Here is a 15,841-nt window from a genome sequence, read left to right as displayed (position 1 = left end):
GACTCAAGCTAATTCAACTTCTGCTAATCCTAGCTCAGGTGACTGACTACAGAATCCTTGTGTGACATGTGTCTTACAGTAAATGACCAAACTTAATGCTTTCAACTCTTGTGGTAAGTCACAGCACACCTGGACAGCTAATTCTTGATTTCACTTAAAAGAAACATGGCACAACTGGATTTACTCCTGCATTTGGATGCTTGGTTGGTGGTGCAGAGAGTTGTTCATTCTTGTACCAGAAACTGGGAAGGCATCAAGGGCATGAACTTTCACTTACAGTCTGCATGTCAGGAGGTGGAAGGAAATAGAGGCCCTGACAGTGGTTCGTTGCAGCAGTCTTGGAAGCTGTAACAGTAACTTCCAGGCACCTAAAGCTGTCTGGAGGTCTCATCTCAGCACTGTGAATTCAGCTCTGCTGTCTGTACTTTGCAATCAATGCATGTGGCTGTCAAAAGGATCGATGACTCCTTCCTCTTACATGCTGTGTGATCTGGCTCAGTGCCTGCTCCTTGCTGCCCCTGCTTCAGGGAGACAGCTGGAATGGATGGATGATACACCAAGCTAGTCTCACCTAGGCCAATGTTTTAATTAGGATGTTATAAAGTATTCTGGCTGCAGGGTAGGCTGGCAGTAATGCTGTGAATCCCCCAATTAATACTTCTGTAGATAGTGTGTGTGGCATTCAGTCCAGTGAAAGAAGATGGTCTTAATGGAATATGAAGTTCATAGAGTGCTTGCTGCTTCGTAAAGACATGATGCATGTGACAATGTTTGGACTTGCAGAGCTAATACCTCACTTTTAGATACTCCTGAGCTGAACTTCTGGAAGTCTGGACAACAGCTCTTTGGGGGTTGCCTGTGGTACTTGCAAAAGGAGTGTATGAAACCCTAAATATATTCAGATGGGGTTATGCTTGTATTTTTGGGAAGGATGTAATTAAAACTTTGAAGTATCTTTTCCTAGACCCCTGGTTTATTTTGGTTTAGCTATCTTTAAGGTAACTGGGACTATTGATCTTACCTTCCTTGACCCATACAAACTAGTAACTAACCTTGTTCTGAAATACCAGATTTCATTTCTTTAATGAAATAACTTAAATATTTAAGACTGCTGTTCCGTGTGGAATTCTAATATTGAGAATCCTTTAGGCACAGTAGTGGTCACATAAAATTCTACTTCTTCCCATACACCTGCCAAGTCCCAAGCTCTCTTGTGCTGGTCTGTTAGGTTCCCATGTGCCTCTCCTTACTGGGACCTTGAGTGAAGAAGTGAGGAGGCCTGCTGAGCTTTGTCTTCTAAATGCAAGAGGTGGGAGCTTCTGTTCTGCAGCACTGCTGAGTCAGTGTTCTTTATGAAGATAAAGCAATTTTAACTTTGTGCAATACAAAAGCCACTGTGGTTGATTTACTATTCCATATCAGGTGCAGGGCTTAATAAAAGAAGTCTTCATATGTCTGCTCAACTTTCCTGTCAGGTAGCGGTAGGACCAGAAGAGATGCAGCTTCTCCCCTGCAGTGATTTGAGCCCTGGAAGATGCTCTGCCTTATGGAAGAGGAGTTGTAGCTGTTTGGTGGGTGGGCTTTGGTCCATATGTTGACTGCATACGCATCAAATTCTTTCTCTGCAAGATGAGAAAGGGATGGAAAATCTGTTTTGCTTGGCCTCCAGGCTTGTCTGGTCTTGCTGTTCTAATCTGATGTTACAGTTGTCAAACCAATAAATTGTTACCCTCTGTGTTGAGTATGAGATTGCCTGTGTGAAAGGCTGGGATCTCACTGATCCTATGTAACACAGCTGTCCCCTTTCTCTTTGCCTGCTCCCCATCCTTGGAAATAAATGCCCAGGTTGGCTGCTTAGCAGAATCTCAGAAACTTCTATTTCACATGTTTGAGTTTGCCTTTCTGCAGGATGGCCTTGATGCCCCTCTTGCTTTCTATAGAACTTTATATTTCACATCTTTGTAGCTTGGCCCCTAAATTTTGTGTATTTTCCTGGCCTTCTCACATGATCTGTGTGTGTGGATTGTGAATTTGGCACTGCTGTATTTTTCCTTCCCTTTAAAAAACTTATTTTCTTTACCTTACCAAGATTTTGGTCGTGATCTTTCTTTCTTGAGCCCTCTGTCTGCTTTCTGTGTCTCACATTACCTTGCATGCTTACTGTTGCTATGACCAGTGTGTTGGACATGGAAATCATGGTAACATGTGCTGGTGGGGCTTTGTATTGCTCTCAAGGTGCAGCAGGTCAGAGGGGTAGGTATGCTTCGTGGTAGCAGTGCCACCACCAGCTGCTCTTCTTTCTGCCTGCCTGTGAACTGCTGTGGGGGTAAAAGAACAAGGCCAGGTCCTGTGTGTATAGCAACACCTCCTCAGTACTCTGTAACCTTGGGGATTGCCCTCAGGATTAAAAGTTTAAGTATTGTCTTCATCTGTTAACTTTTCCAGTCACCTGCTGAGTCATATCAGCCTGTGCCTGGGTGTAGCACAGCTTCACCAAATGTGGGCTGCAGAGCCCTTGCCCCCTGATAGGAGCTGCCTGTGGCTTCAGAAACTGCCTGGAATCCACTGGCTATTAAGCTGCTGGGAAATGATAGCTGCTGTGCTCTGGCATGCCTTTAGTAAGCCATGATATGCTGCTCCTGTGCAAGTTTAATTACCTCATTTTTAGTCCACTAACACATTTGAACTTTACAGCATCCTATGACAGACAACTCAAGTATGTGTTGAGTGAAAAGCATTAATTTCACTGAGTGTTCCTGGTTCTTTTGGTGTAAGAACGTTTGGTGATCATTCCCTAGTTCTCCATGCCATTCATGACTGGATGGACCTCTCAAATACCCGTACCATACCTTTATTCCTTTCTTCAGCAGAAAAGCTTTACATTTATGCTCATGTGGCAGCTGTTCTGATCCCAATTAGTCTTACTGCTTGCACAAAGTAATTTTAAGTGTAATACCCTTTTTTGACCTGAAGTGACAGGGGACTGACTGGTGTTACCAAGGAGGCAAAGCCTACTTGTTTTTTTAAGAATGAAGTATGGAAATGATTTCTGCTTTATTCTTTGGGTCTTTTCTAACAGTTCATTGTCTCCTGGCCTTTTTGGTGGTGCTGAGTAGTGAGCTGCTACTTCTTAGAGAAGTCTGAATGATTCCTCCCTTCCAGTCAGCAGTACCTGGTCTAGGCTTATTTTGTGTATGCAAGCACTTCTTTAGATGTATCAACACTGTGTATCACCAGGTCCATTACTTGTTTTTCTATCTTAATAAGTTGTTGAATTAGAAAAAGTGCTGCCTGGTTTCTGTTTGATAGCACAGCCGTGATTTATTAGACATTTGTTTCAAGAGCAGGACTGAGCCTGTTACATCACATGGGTAATGACTTCCAAGCTTTAGTTTCCAAGAAATCAGTACATTCATGCAGCCTCAGGGTGCTGCTGGTTTCTGAACACCTGGAAAGAAACCAGTAGGAGTTCAGGAACTGGAATTGGGGGTGTTGGCGTTGTTGCTAGTTTTTGTACTTCAGTCTTTTGAACTAGAAATGCATTGTACAACTGCTTAGGAGTCTCGTTTCTTCCTGATAAACTGAATGCTTTGAGGATTTTCTAATGTGGCACAGAACTGTGTGGTCTCTCTTAGAATCTTAATTGTCTGTTAGCGTGCTTTGTTTGTTTCTTCATGGTCCCAAGTGTGGGATTTTGATAACTGTGCCCAGGTGGGGATGAGGGATGTTCTTGACTAGGAGCTTGTGCTTAGACTTCACTCGATGGCAGGAGGTTATAAAAGCCTTTCAGAGGCAGTGTCCTAGTCTCTCACTGATGCATCTTTTCTGCCTTTGCTGAGAGATTTGTACATGTGTTTGAAAGATGGGTAGATGAGGTACTAAGGGATATGCTTTTGTATAGGACAGGAATGGTTGGACTCGATGATCTTAAAGGTCTTTTCCAACCTTGTGATTCTGTGATTTCTGTTGAGCAGATCTGGAGACAGTTTAATTATTTTTGTAGTGAGGCTTGAAGTGTGTTATCTTTAGACTGCCTAAAAACACAATATTGTGCAACTGTGCTTTCTTATTAAAAAGCTGGTCGTGTTTGAAGGTTGTGAAAGACTTTGTTTATGCTGACACAGAGTATTTTTGATTTTGGAAAACTTTTTTTTAACCTTGTAGGCACTTTTAGTGTGCTCTGAAAAACAGTGATTCTGCAGAGAGCTGTGTCATCTCTTACAAACAGGCACGTTGTCAGCAATAGGGTGTTTGGGCAGGTCTGCCTGGGGCTCTCAGAGTGGATTCTCTGCTGTAACTGGAACACAGCAGTGCAGAGCTGTTCCTGACTACCGAATCCTTTGGGATGTCTTTGGCAGGTCTCATATTAACACACATTTGGGTACAGTTAGTGAGCAGGTATTGCCCTTAGTGAGCCAGTAATTAATATAAATTGAGAGAGAAGTCTTTTAATTCAGATTTCAAGAGTTGCATATTTTTGAGTCCTGTGTGTCACATCATCATCATGTTTTGGGGTTTTTCCTATTAGTTTGCTGTCTTTTTTTTATCCGAAGCTTTAGGTTTAGTGAATAAGTTTTTGACATGAAGACAGTGGATTGTTGTTGATGTGCTTAGGCACTATTTAAGTACTTCTGCCAAATAAAGAAAGGACAGATTTATGCTATTATCAATGTCCTCTGGGCCTCCACATTAGTGGAAATAGGTGTCTTAATGAGCTGTGTGCTTACATGCTAATGTAGTACAGACTAAGTCTCTGATAAATAATGGCATTTCTGACAAAAATTGTGTGTGTGACGTGAGGTTAGGAACGGAGTGATTGATTACCCATTTAGTGCTTTGCAGTTATTGCAGATTTAGGAGGCCAAGAGGCACTTCCAGTTGCTTGTGTCAAAGAAAGTAAGTAACTTTGCTTTGATGAGTCAACTAGTAAGGGTAAATATAGTATCTGTGTGTGTGAGGCAGCCAGGGGGGATTTTTTTACCTCAGATCTACTTCTTTCCACAAAATTACTCCATTTAAAAAGCCAAACTGGGATACAGACAGGATAGTGTGGCTCTGCATAAACGGGCCATTAAGTTAGCAGAACCAGTAGTGAGCAGTCTGCAAGTGTAGATAGCCAGCTAATCTCCTCAGATAGCTTCTTGCCACATCTAGATTCTAATCAAAAGGTTTGTTTGAACGCTGTGGACATTGGGATTACTCCATATCATGGCTGTTTCCTTTCTCCTCTTAGATTAGCATTTAGGTTTGCCTGTCGCTAGGGCTGTGGAAAGCCTTTCCTCAGATAAGGCTTTCCTTTTAAGTGGCTGGTGATAAAGTTGCTGAGCCACTGAGAAGTGTGGCTGGGAGCAGAGAGAATGGTCATCTTTGCTGTCTTCAGTTTAGGGAAAAAAGAGAAAGCAGGAAACGTGGTGAAAGAAAGTACATTTAATTAAGGGTATTTTTGAAGAGGGAAGTAAATAATTTGAATTTTCTGTGGATAAGAATATTTAAGTTATACTAAGAGGGTGGAAAGTCATCAAGAATGTATGTCTTAATTCACTGTATAAGCCGGTCATTGATTTCCTGAACTTGATGTCATAGGCAGTTAACTTTGTAATTTTCCTCTATTTTAGTTCCTGTGGCAAGGTGCAGCATTAGTCTGGTCTCTCCATTTCTCCTTTGAGTGCACAGGCACAATGCTGGTGTTAATTTATATTTTACAAATGCAGCAATCTGATGCAGATCTGGAACGTGTGTGCCTGCCATGTCTCTGCTGCTAGGCTGAAGCCTGTGCTCCAAGACATTTAATTCACCATGATTGCTGTTGCTCAATAATTTAGAGAAGGAGGGGGTGCAGAGTTGCTGGGGTGAGGAGTCATGGGCCTTAAACATAGTTTTGAAGCCTGACTCTGCTGTCTGTCCTGTAAAAGCAGATCGAATGCCAGGATGCCTTGGAAGCAGCTGCTCGGGCAGAAGGCCTGCCCCTGGACACCTCCGTGCATTCCCAGCTGAGAATGCTGGATGAAGAGCATCACAAGGGCAAATACCACCATGGCCTGAATGTGCTGAAGCCCATAAGGACTACTTCCAAGTAAGTACAGAAGAGCTGATCTCGCATTTGCTTTTCAAACCAGTCACAAAGCAGGACTGCAGCTGGAGGCCTGCTGACAGATACCGAAAACATGAGAATTTGTTTAGCGAGTATGAGTGGCAAGGGCCATTTGGTACTCTGAGTACTTTCAGTGAGAGGAGGCTTTGTTTTTCTCAGGGTTTTACAATCCTGTTTCCTCTCATTTGTCTGTGATTTGTTTTTTTCTTTCAGACATGAGCACCCCGTTGATAATGCTGGGCTTTTCTCCTGCATGACCTTCTCCTGGCTCACTCCCTTGGCCCGCAGAGCGTACAAGAAAGGGGAATTGTTTATGGATGATATATGGTCTTTATCAAGGCATGAGTCTTCAGATGTCAATTGTAGAAGGTAGAGACATCTAGTTCCTTATTATTTTCTTTTTTCCTTTTTTATGTTAGTTCACAGGCAATGATGTAGTGTTGGCCTTAGAAAAGCACATTGATATTTTGTTCTGCCTTTCTAATAGTGGAATTTAGTTTTATCCTTCATAGGCCACTTCTTCCTGCTGCACTGTACCTGTACTCCTGCTGGTTTCAGTGAACTTGGAGGATTCTGTCTCCAGGAGTGTTTTGCAGTTGGTTTTCTGATTTTGCTGAACTATTTTTATATTAAAACAAGGTTCTTTCTCCAGGCTACACTGAAAAAACTCTTGTGCTAAAATACTGAAAAGTGATACTGACAGTAGCAAGGTGATTTGAATCTGGGTCAGATCTCACGATCAGGGTAATCTTTTATGGCTAGTGAGAATTTTTCTCAGGTTTTGGCTCCACAAGTCTTCTGTCAGATGAGCAAGGAAAGACTGTGGCAAGTTAAGGTTGCCAAAGAGACTTCAGGCAAAGCAAAAAGCACTGAGTTTTTCATCCCTGTCTTCTGTCAGGGTAACACAGCATATATATCTCAATGCATATATTTCTCTTACCTCACAGAATGTACCATGTATTTATTTCTCTTGATTTCTAGTAATTTTTGTTGCTCTGAGCCAGGAAGCACTTGGAATTTTCACAGAGTGGTACCTATGAAGTCGTACCTTCCCTCATGGTGAAAATCTGTAATGTGAGGCTTCTGTTTCTATCAGGCTGGAGAGATTGTGGCAGGAAGAACTTACAGAAAGTGGGCCTGATGATGCCTCTCTCCGGAAGGTTGTGTGGATTTTCTGCCGTACCAGGCTCATCATTTCCATAGTGTGTCTGATGATCACCCAGCTCGCAGGTTTCAGTGGACCAGTAAGTAATATCCATCCTTTTTTTTTGAAAACCCCAGAGGGCTCCATCTCATGGCCAACTGTAAAATCCTAAGGTGTCATTGCAGAATTACTTAAATGTTTTCACTAGTTAGAAATTTTAGGGGAAAACTCCAGAGTGATATAATAATTCAAGATAGGCTTCCTACAGCTGGTGGATCAGTTGCTGAATATTGAGGCCACGCTCTTGGAGAAGGGGAGGGGGTGTTTAGGTATCTTGGAGGAAACACATACTTGGTTTTTCTCTTTGGTTCTGAGTATAGTTTAAAGTTCTTCCTTAACTGGTATTTGGTCTTTTTGCATAAAATTCTAACGTGCAGGTCTTTAATTGTTTTCTCTCTGCAATTCTGTAAATTTATCTTGGAATAAAATTCAGTCTGATAAAACCCTAATCTTAGATTATTGGCATTAATAGCACAAGCTTCGAGAAATGGAACAAAAGGATTTTATTAGAGCTCTACTTAAACGAATGTGAGCAGGTCTCAAAGTCTGTGAGTATAGTTTTTACCTACAGAGAATGGTCAGACAGGTTTCATGTCCAAGTGTTAGGCTGCGTTATTGCCTATGGAACTGCTGCTGTTTGTTGCTGTGGGTCGTAATGAAGATAACAACATATGGGACTTGACATTCACACCATTTTTTTGTCACCTGTTTGTTGCACGTGCTGTGCAGATTTGCAGTTGAAATTTTGACTAAATTTATTCTCTACACATTTCCCTTGAGGAGTAGGAGCAGTATTACTGCTAGTAGTACACGTTTCAGTGTGCTGGTAAGCTGAAGGTTCATTTCTTGGGTAAGTACACTTGGGTGCACTGTTAGGTGAAATGTCTTTTTGAAATGTTTTCCTGCTTTTAAATGTCTTTTCAAAATGTTCTGTTTTTTTAGCCTTTTTTAAAGTTTGCCTTGTTTCATGTAATGTGAATGACAATAAATGTTTCTGTGGTACTGTTTTCTTGGTAATGATTTTTAATAGCTTGTATTATTAAACATATGACCATGCTTTGATAATTAACAGTAAATCATGATTAAGGTTTTAACAGCGTTAGTTTTCCCCAAGAAGAGCTTCTGTCATTGTTTCACTTCAGGGCTTTAGTAGCTTTTATCTTTAGCAAAGAGCTTGCAGCAGGGTTGCCCCTCATTTCTATAGTGTAATTTCCTCAATTCGTCTCAGCCCAACTGGTGAACGAAAGAGTGGGAAGGGAAGGAGAAAATCCAAGGCACCTGACTAGGCTGGGGGCTACTGCTGCAACTGGTGCTCGATTTGGGTTATTTAAAATTATCTATAGACATTTGCCCATTTATAGGCAACCTTATTCATGTCTCTGAATAAGGAACAATTCCCTTCTGGTTCCATCATTTGGCATGAAAAATAAGTCCTTACCATCCCTCCTCCCTGGGTTTTAAAGTGGCATGCCTCATAGATATGCCTATGCTGTCTCCTCAGAAGTATCAGTGCTTTCTTGTACTGTTACACCCTTTCAGTCACCTGAAGGTGAAAAGGGAGATCAGGAAAAGCACTTGGCTTGACCTCATGTATTGCTAAAAATTACAAAAATGGAGTTAAACACTATATTAAACTTCAAAAATTGTAACTGACTATCTGTGACCATGACATAAGAAAAAAAAAAAAAGCTCTGGCTTTGCTAATGAGCATTGTGATGGTTATACCTGGAAATGAGTTGTTGCAGGCTTCCTGTGGGGTTTTGTTTAGGTTGGTTTTTTAAGGTCTGATAGATCCTTCAAGGATCTTCCTTAAAAAAAAAAAAATTTATAAATTCTGCATCTGACACAGTATCCAAACCTGTCACCTGGTGAGACAGCTGCAGTGTCAGACTGCCTTGCAATAACCATCAGAATGTACTGGTACAGGTGAGATAATATTGATCTCTGGCAAATCTTTGCTGCCATTTGGTCAGCTACCAAAGCTTCCCGTGTTCGGGTTGAGGAGCAAAGAAGCTTTTTCATTACTAAACCTGCCGAGTTTAACTCCGGGTCTGAACAACATACCTGTCTGCAAGTGTTCAGAGCTATTCTTCCTCTTTGGGAGATGGGGAGACTTGTGATCTTAGTGGAGTACAGCTTGACAGTTTGGTCAGTTCTTGGAGGGGGGAGTGGTAAGCTGCTTTGGAGGTAAGTTTCCCGATTTCCCCGTTGGCTCCAGTTGCAGCCTGCCCTGTGCTGTCGCACGCTGGCTGCAGCGGGGATGCTGGCGCTGCAGTGGGACCAGTGACAGAAGCTGTTCTTTAGAATTTTCAGGATGGCTGTTTTCTGCGTCAGAATGAGACAGTCCTGCTGGGCAGAGCCAACGCCAAGAGCAAAGGTAAGGTAATGTTTATTCCATGGGAATGCTTAAGACAGCCAAGCAGCTAGTACCAACTGCTCCAGTAATAGTCACCGGAGTTCCTTGCTCCCTGGTAGCTCGAGTTGTAGTGTTTTTGCACTGTAACTTTCTTGTTTTGTAAAGAACTTTATGCTGGATTCTTCTGATTAAACTAGCTTGAATTCCAATAGTATGTCTTCTGATGTAAATGTTAATTCTGTGTGACTTTTTCCCCCCCCCCTTCCCTCCCTTTTCAAAATTCTTTAATCTGCTGTTTCCTCTTTTCTTTCTTCCGGAAAACAAAACAAAACAAAATAAATGGGGGTATAATGTGAGCTGGTCTCTTTCATCATGGGAGATGCTGAATCTATAAAACAGTGCTGAAAATGGCACTAAAAAGTTTTGGGAGGAATGAGACCCCAGGAAACATCTGCTATCTTTATACATCCTCTCTTGGAGACTTTCAGCAATGCTGTGGTGTGCGAGAAAATGTTTGCAGTCTGCGACCATGCTGAGTTACAGCTCGTGAGGAAAAAGGGGGATTTTCACCCCAGTTGCTCAGTGACTCGGTTGCATATGTTGGATTGAATACTGGAAAAAGAAGTCAGTAATCTTCTTAGTAACTGCAAACCAACTGTATGCAGTTGTGGTCCAAACAGTTGATGTAAAACTAAATCCAAGTAAGGAGGAAGTTGGAATGCAATAGATCTGTGAATGTGAGCTCCTCACATTTGTTCCAGGATTGGTATGTAAATTTTCCCAGTGGCCGTTCTAGAACCTGATGGACATCTGGCTTTAAATCACACCTGTGAAAAAGAAAGAGCAAAATTATTTACAGCATGTTTCCTTGGTTCTGACGTGCAGAATTATTTTCCTCAGAACAGACGAATTTGATCTCTATTTTTTCTGTTACTTGGTGCTGGGCTGTAGCTATCGATGCCTTTGCTGAAGTAGTGGGGTTTTGGTTTTTCCCTCTCTCTTCAAACTATACAGAACTCTTATTTGCAAAAGCTGGTTTAGCCAAGAGGACTTCAACGGACTGTGATATGAAAAAGGCTTCACAAATACTTACTTTGGTCTCAGATTTTTTTTCATTGCTTTTTACTGTGGGCAAAGGTAATTCTCCGCTCTGTACTAGCGTATCGAAAGCACCAGTATCTTAAAGCATCATTTGTTGAAAAGCTCTCTAGGACATCTCTGGTTGTCTGTGAAGCCTTTACTATAGGATACTTTTTAAAGCAGATTTCAGAATTTGTGCAGCCTCAGAAGCCTCCTCTGTTGGCACCTGGAAGTTTGACTCCTTTTGGACTTCATGAACAAATACTGTTCTGGTTTTGTATCTTTATAATTTTGCATGTAGTTTCAAATCTAGTCTGTTAGAAGCTAAGACTGTTAGATATTAGCCCTTTATAATTATCTTGTATATGCAGATTGTATGTTTATACAATGCTCTACCTGTTGTACAGTGTTTTTGAGATGTTACCATTTAAGATGGCACTTTATTTCAAATAAAAGCCTATTGTTTCTCAGTCAATAGTATTTAATATTGCTGGTGATTGTGAGTTGTATGATGTTATGTTGTGCCGTTGGACCACAAAGAGCTGGAGGTGGGAATCGGTGGTTCTGGGGGCTGTCCTCTTTCTGCAGGTGATGTTTGAAATGTGATTCCTGAGGTAAAGTGTTTATGTTTTGGGGGGGAGAGGGTATGGGGAGGGATTGAATGGTTAATTTTTTTGTCTTTTTCTTTCTCCCCTACCCCCAATGATTTGTGGTATTGCGTACCTTGTGCTTTCTGCTTGTTTTTTTCTTTACTATTAAACTGCTGATGTTTATTTCCAGGAATGTTTTGCAAATGTCCTTCTCACTCTTCCCCTCTACAACTGTAGGTACATTGTTCCTTTTTATCAAATAAGCACGTTTGAAGCAAAACCAAAGATAAAATAAAAGGTCTTAATGTCACGTAAAGGAATGTTTCTTAATATGTGCAGATGTATAAGTAGTGACTATATTTTAAAACTCTTCTATATGATAATGCATTGCTTTCAGCTAACTGACAGATTTATGTTAAGTTAGAAGACACGGAGGATTAGACGCGTGCTGCGAGGAATGTGGTTCCAAATTAAACTCTCTTTACTTACTAAATTTGACTCAGTGCTTGGCTCTCAGCAGGGCTTTGTGTTACAGTACTCCTTGTATTGACACCTTTTACTTCTGGAAAGAAGATGCTTTCTATTTCAAACGGCTCTTTAAAAAGCAAAGTAGCCTACTTATTTCTAACTTAACATAAAGTTGTTGCATGGTCCTCTGGGATGATGGGGTGTTCATGCAAGTTTGCATTTCTTCCTGTAGGCGTTCGTTGTGAAACATCTTTTGGAGTATACCCAGCAGAGTGAGTCCAACCTGCAGTACAGCTTGTTTTTAGTTTTTGGCATCTTTATGACGGAAATAGTACGATCCTGGTCCCTTGCGCTGACCTGGGCTTTGAATTACCGCACGGGGGTCAGACTGCGTGGAGCGATCTTGACAATGGCATTTAAGAAAATTCTTAAGCTGAAGAACATCAAGGAGAAGTCTCTTGGAGAGGTAAGCTGCAGCATCCTTTGGGGAATTGCAGTGTGAGAAGGGATATGCAGTATGTTCCTTTGAGCCGTGCCTTCAATCTAAATCACCTGTTACTTGTATTTTCCAGCTCATAAACGTGTGTTCCAATGATGGTCAAAGGATGTTTGAAGCTGCAGCAGTTGGCAGTTTGTTGGCTGGGGGCCCTATCGTGGCCATCTTAGGAATGGTTTATAATGTGATTGTTCTGGGTCCAACAGGCTTCTTGGGCTCTGCTGTCTTCATCCTTTTCTACCCAGCAATGGTGAGTGAGAGTTAAGACTTGCTTAAGTTTTATTAGGTCAGACGTGTTTAGTTCTGAATAGAGGGTGCTGAAATGTGCAAGGTTGAGCCCATTTATGGCACTGTGTGTTAGTGATGGAGTTTCTAAAGATGGTACATGAAACAGGAAACTCAAATTGAGCATTAGAAAGTGGAAATAGGAACACTGATTATTTGACTGGGATAAATTTGCATAGCTAAATGAAACTGCAGAATATTCGGGTGCTTGTGGTCGAGGTTGGAAAGACACAAGGTGTCCACTTTGTATGCTGGGGCTTGGTGGTGCATGAGTACATCATTCTCGATTTCAGCAGAAGATGCTGAAAAGCACTACATCTGGGACAGGGGTGTTCTTGCTTCGTTACTGCCGCCTCTGCTTCTGCTGAGGTGTGAAGCAGGCTAGTTCAAGCCAAAATCTTCTTGCCTCTAAAATACACCTTAAGGCTGCTGAAGATTTGTCCTTGTATTCGTAATATACATATACTGTGAGATCCACTTTGGTCCTTTTCCTGGCAGACATTAAGGATGGAAATAATGGGATTTGTGTTTTAAAGGGGGGAATGAGGAGTGGAGTTCAATCATGTTCTTTGGTTCTTTCTGTCAGCCTTCTATTGATGGGGACTCCAAAAGAGATTGCAGGAGTACAAAGAACAAAAAGAGCTGAAAACTTTCTAAAGTCATGTGTTGGTGTCCTGGTTTCAGCTAGGATAGAGTTAATTTTCTTTCTAGCAGCTGGTGGAATGTTGTGTTTGGGAGTTAGGATGAGAGCAGTGCTGATAACACACTTCAGACCAGGAGTGGGATGAATCCAGGAGTACCAGATACTGCGAAACATGGGAACAGCTATTTATTTTTAGATGGGTTTAGTAAAAATGCTGAAGCTGTTTTACCACCCTCATAGCTCAGGCTTATGGTAGGGATTGATCTGGAAGTGCAAAGACCAGCTCGCTCTTCTGCCCTGTGGGACCAGGTTAAAAAGGTTCTAGTGTTCATTTGCACTTAGGGTCAGCTTGATGTGTCTTTAGGTGAATGCATTTGTAGTCTTCAGAAACAAACCAGGTGCAGTTCAATGTTGGTAAAAGCCCACACCTTTATTGTTGTGAAACAATGGTCAGTGTAGAGCTCAGTGCAGGTGGGGTGGGAGGATGCGAGTAGTATTTCCAGCCTGCCCTTTATGTTAGAAGAACAGTCTCCTTGTCCCATCCCCAAATTCCTTTTTCAGCTTCAAAATTGGCTTTTTCTGGTAATCAGGAGGAGTTGAATGTGTTTGTTCTTTCCCAGTTGCCCTTAATGTTGCACGGTGTTGCCTTTTGTTTCAGATGTTTGTGTCACGCCTCACGGCTTATTTCAGAAGAAAATGTGTATCGACAACAGATGAGCGTGTGCAGAAGATGAATGAAGTCCTTAATTACATTAAGTTCATTAAAATGTATGCCTGGGTGAAACCATTTTCTCAGAATGTTCAAAGTGAGTTCACACAATCTGTAAATGTTGCTTTTTGTGAGGATGCCCCATTGCTCAGGAGCCTGGTGCATCCTCCTAGCTCAGGACCATAGATGTATGTGCAGTGTAGTAAATCTTTCATCCTTCAGGCTTCCAGTGTGTGATGGGTTGGGCAGCCAGACCTTCTTCTGAAGGTTCACCTTCTAACATAATGATGTTTGTGGCTTGGCACTGATCTTAATTTTTTAATTTCTACTCCGTTTTTTATCATTTGAAAAATGTGCTGGCTGTTTATTTTTTAAAGTAAAAAGACCCCTATTCTTACGGAGATTTACAGACCAATATAGTTTGTTCTTCTGCAACTAGGCTCTATCTAAGAAGGTATATAATGTGATAAATGCTAAAGCATAGAATTAGGCCTCTTTTGCTCAGGGTTTGCAGTGCTATGGTAGTGTCTGTTGTGTGTGTACCCCCTGCCTCATACTTCAACTGTGGTGCCCCTATTTATATTCCTAGAAATTCGTGAGGAAGAACGTAAAATCTTGGAGCGCGCAGGCTACTTCCAGAGCATCACTGTGGGTGTGGCTCCCATAGTTGTGGTCATTGCTAGCGTGGTGACCTTTTCTGTCCATATGATCCTTGGCTATGACCTTACAGCAGCTCAGGTAACTACTGCAGGGTTGAGTATTCTTCACAATATTGCTACTGCAGTTTCTGCTAATCCATTTTTCTTTGTGGTATTCTTTACTTTGTGGCTGTGTGGCCAGGCTGTAGCCTTGCTCACAGAAGTGAATCTCTGATGGGTGTGACAGCAGCAGGTGTAATCTTCATGTTTTGCACAAAAACTCTTGGTGCTGTTTCAGTCCTGACCTTCCCCAGGACAGGTTTGGAACGTGCACAAATGCTCCTGTTTGCTGTTCAGATAGGGCAGTGGGATCGCTGGATGCTTTCTGTGTGCAGTGTGCTTGGATGCAAGCAGCACAAATCTGTCTTAGAACAGGATTTGGACTTGGGTCTTCACAAGTCAAAATCCTGTTGTAAGACAGATTTGTGCTTTCAGTAGGCCTACCATCCATCACTGAAGATGTGTGTCTTGGTCTGATAAAGCACTGGAGAACAGTTGGGGTGTAGGTCTGCTGTTTTCTGCTGTTCAATAATATCTTGAATATTTAAATGGTTATTCTTGGGCTGTGGGCCTTTTCTGTGGCTTCGAAATGCTCCTGTAACATCTCAGCTTTTAGAAGGCTGGAGCTGTTGTTGTATTGTATCCCGATGTGATTCTCTTTCTTGTCTCATTTTCAGGCATTCACAGTGGTCACTGTCTTTAATTCGATGACTTTTGCTTTAAAAGTGACACCTTTCTCAGTGAAGTCTCTATCCGAGGCATCTGTTTCTGTTGACAGATTCCAGGTAAGCAGCCTTCTGGCCTTGCAGTTTGAATTGTAAGTGTGGAGTGTTGTATGGGCATAAGAGATGCTAAGGGAACTCTTGGGAGGTAATGTTGTCTTAATGACCAAGGAGTTCTTTTTTCTTCACACTTAGCACTTCAAAGTACTGGAATCTGCAGGAGATACACAGACCTAGCGAAGGGATGTTAGAAGTTGAAGACAACTCCAGTGTGGGAAGCGTAATATACTTATTGCAGGATTTTAGGGATCTGATGTTGGCCACTGAAAGGGTAGAATACAGGACTTAGATGGCTCACAGTATAATAATGCTTAAACTCTGTTTTGAGACCATCTGCATGAAAAGACAGTGCAACATGTCTGCAATGAAATTTCAAGTTTTGCTAATGAAATTCCTTTTGGAAATGTCATATGTTATGTAGGCAGCTTTGCACAAACCA

General features: G+C 41.7%; 1 protein-coding gene across 2 annotated transcripts in view; it reads left to right on the top strand.

Moving 5' to 3' along the window:
• ABCC5 (ATP binding cassette subfamily C member 5) overlaps window positions 1-15,841 on the top strand; it is a 44,889-nt gene that overhangs the window by 7,502 nt on the left and 21,546 nt on the right. The window contains exons 3-10 of one of the 2 annotated variants that reach the window (XM_084267695.1): window positions 5,916-6,073; window positions 6,305-6,460; window positions 7,188-7,335; window positions 12,022-12,255; window positions 12,362-12,535; window positions 13,872-14,019; window positions 14,512-14,660; window positions 15,298-15,405. In XM_084267695.1, coding sequence (XP_084123821.1) covers window positions 5,916-6,073; window positions 6,305-6,460; window positions 7,188-7,335; window positions 12,022-12,255; window positions 12,362-12,535; window positions 13,872-14,019; window positions 14,512-14,660; window positions 15,298-15,405 — 1,275 coding nt within the window. Of the gene's footprint in view, window positions 1-5,915; window positions 6,074-6,304; window positions 6,461-7,187; window positions 7,336-7,767; window positions 8,289-12,021; window positions 12,256-12,361; window positions 12,536-13,871; window positions 14,020-14,511; window positions 14,661-15,297; window positions 15,406-15,841 lie in introns of those variants that run through there. The other variant, XM_084267696.1, reaches the window with a different exon arrangement.

Source organism: Gallinula chloropus (genome assembly GCF_964237585.1).
Source record: "Gallinula chloropus genome assembly, chromosome: 8".
NCBI classification, from domain to species: Eukaryota; Metazoa; Chordata; class Aves; order Gruiformes; family Rallidae; genus Gallinula; species Gallinula chloropus.
This window is presented reverse-complemented; position numbering and strand designations above follow the sequence as displayed.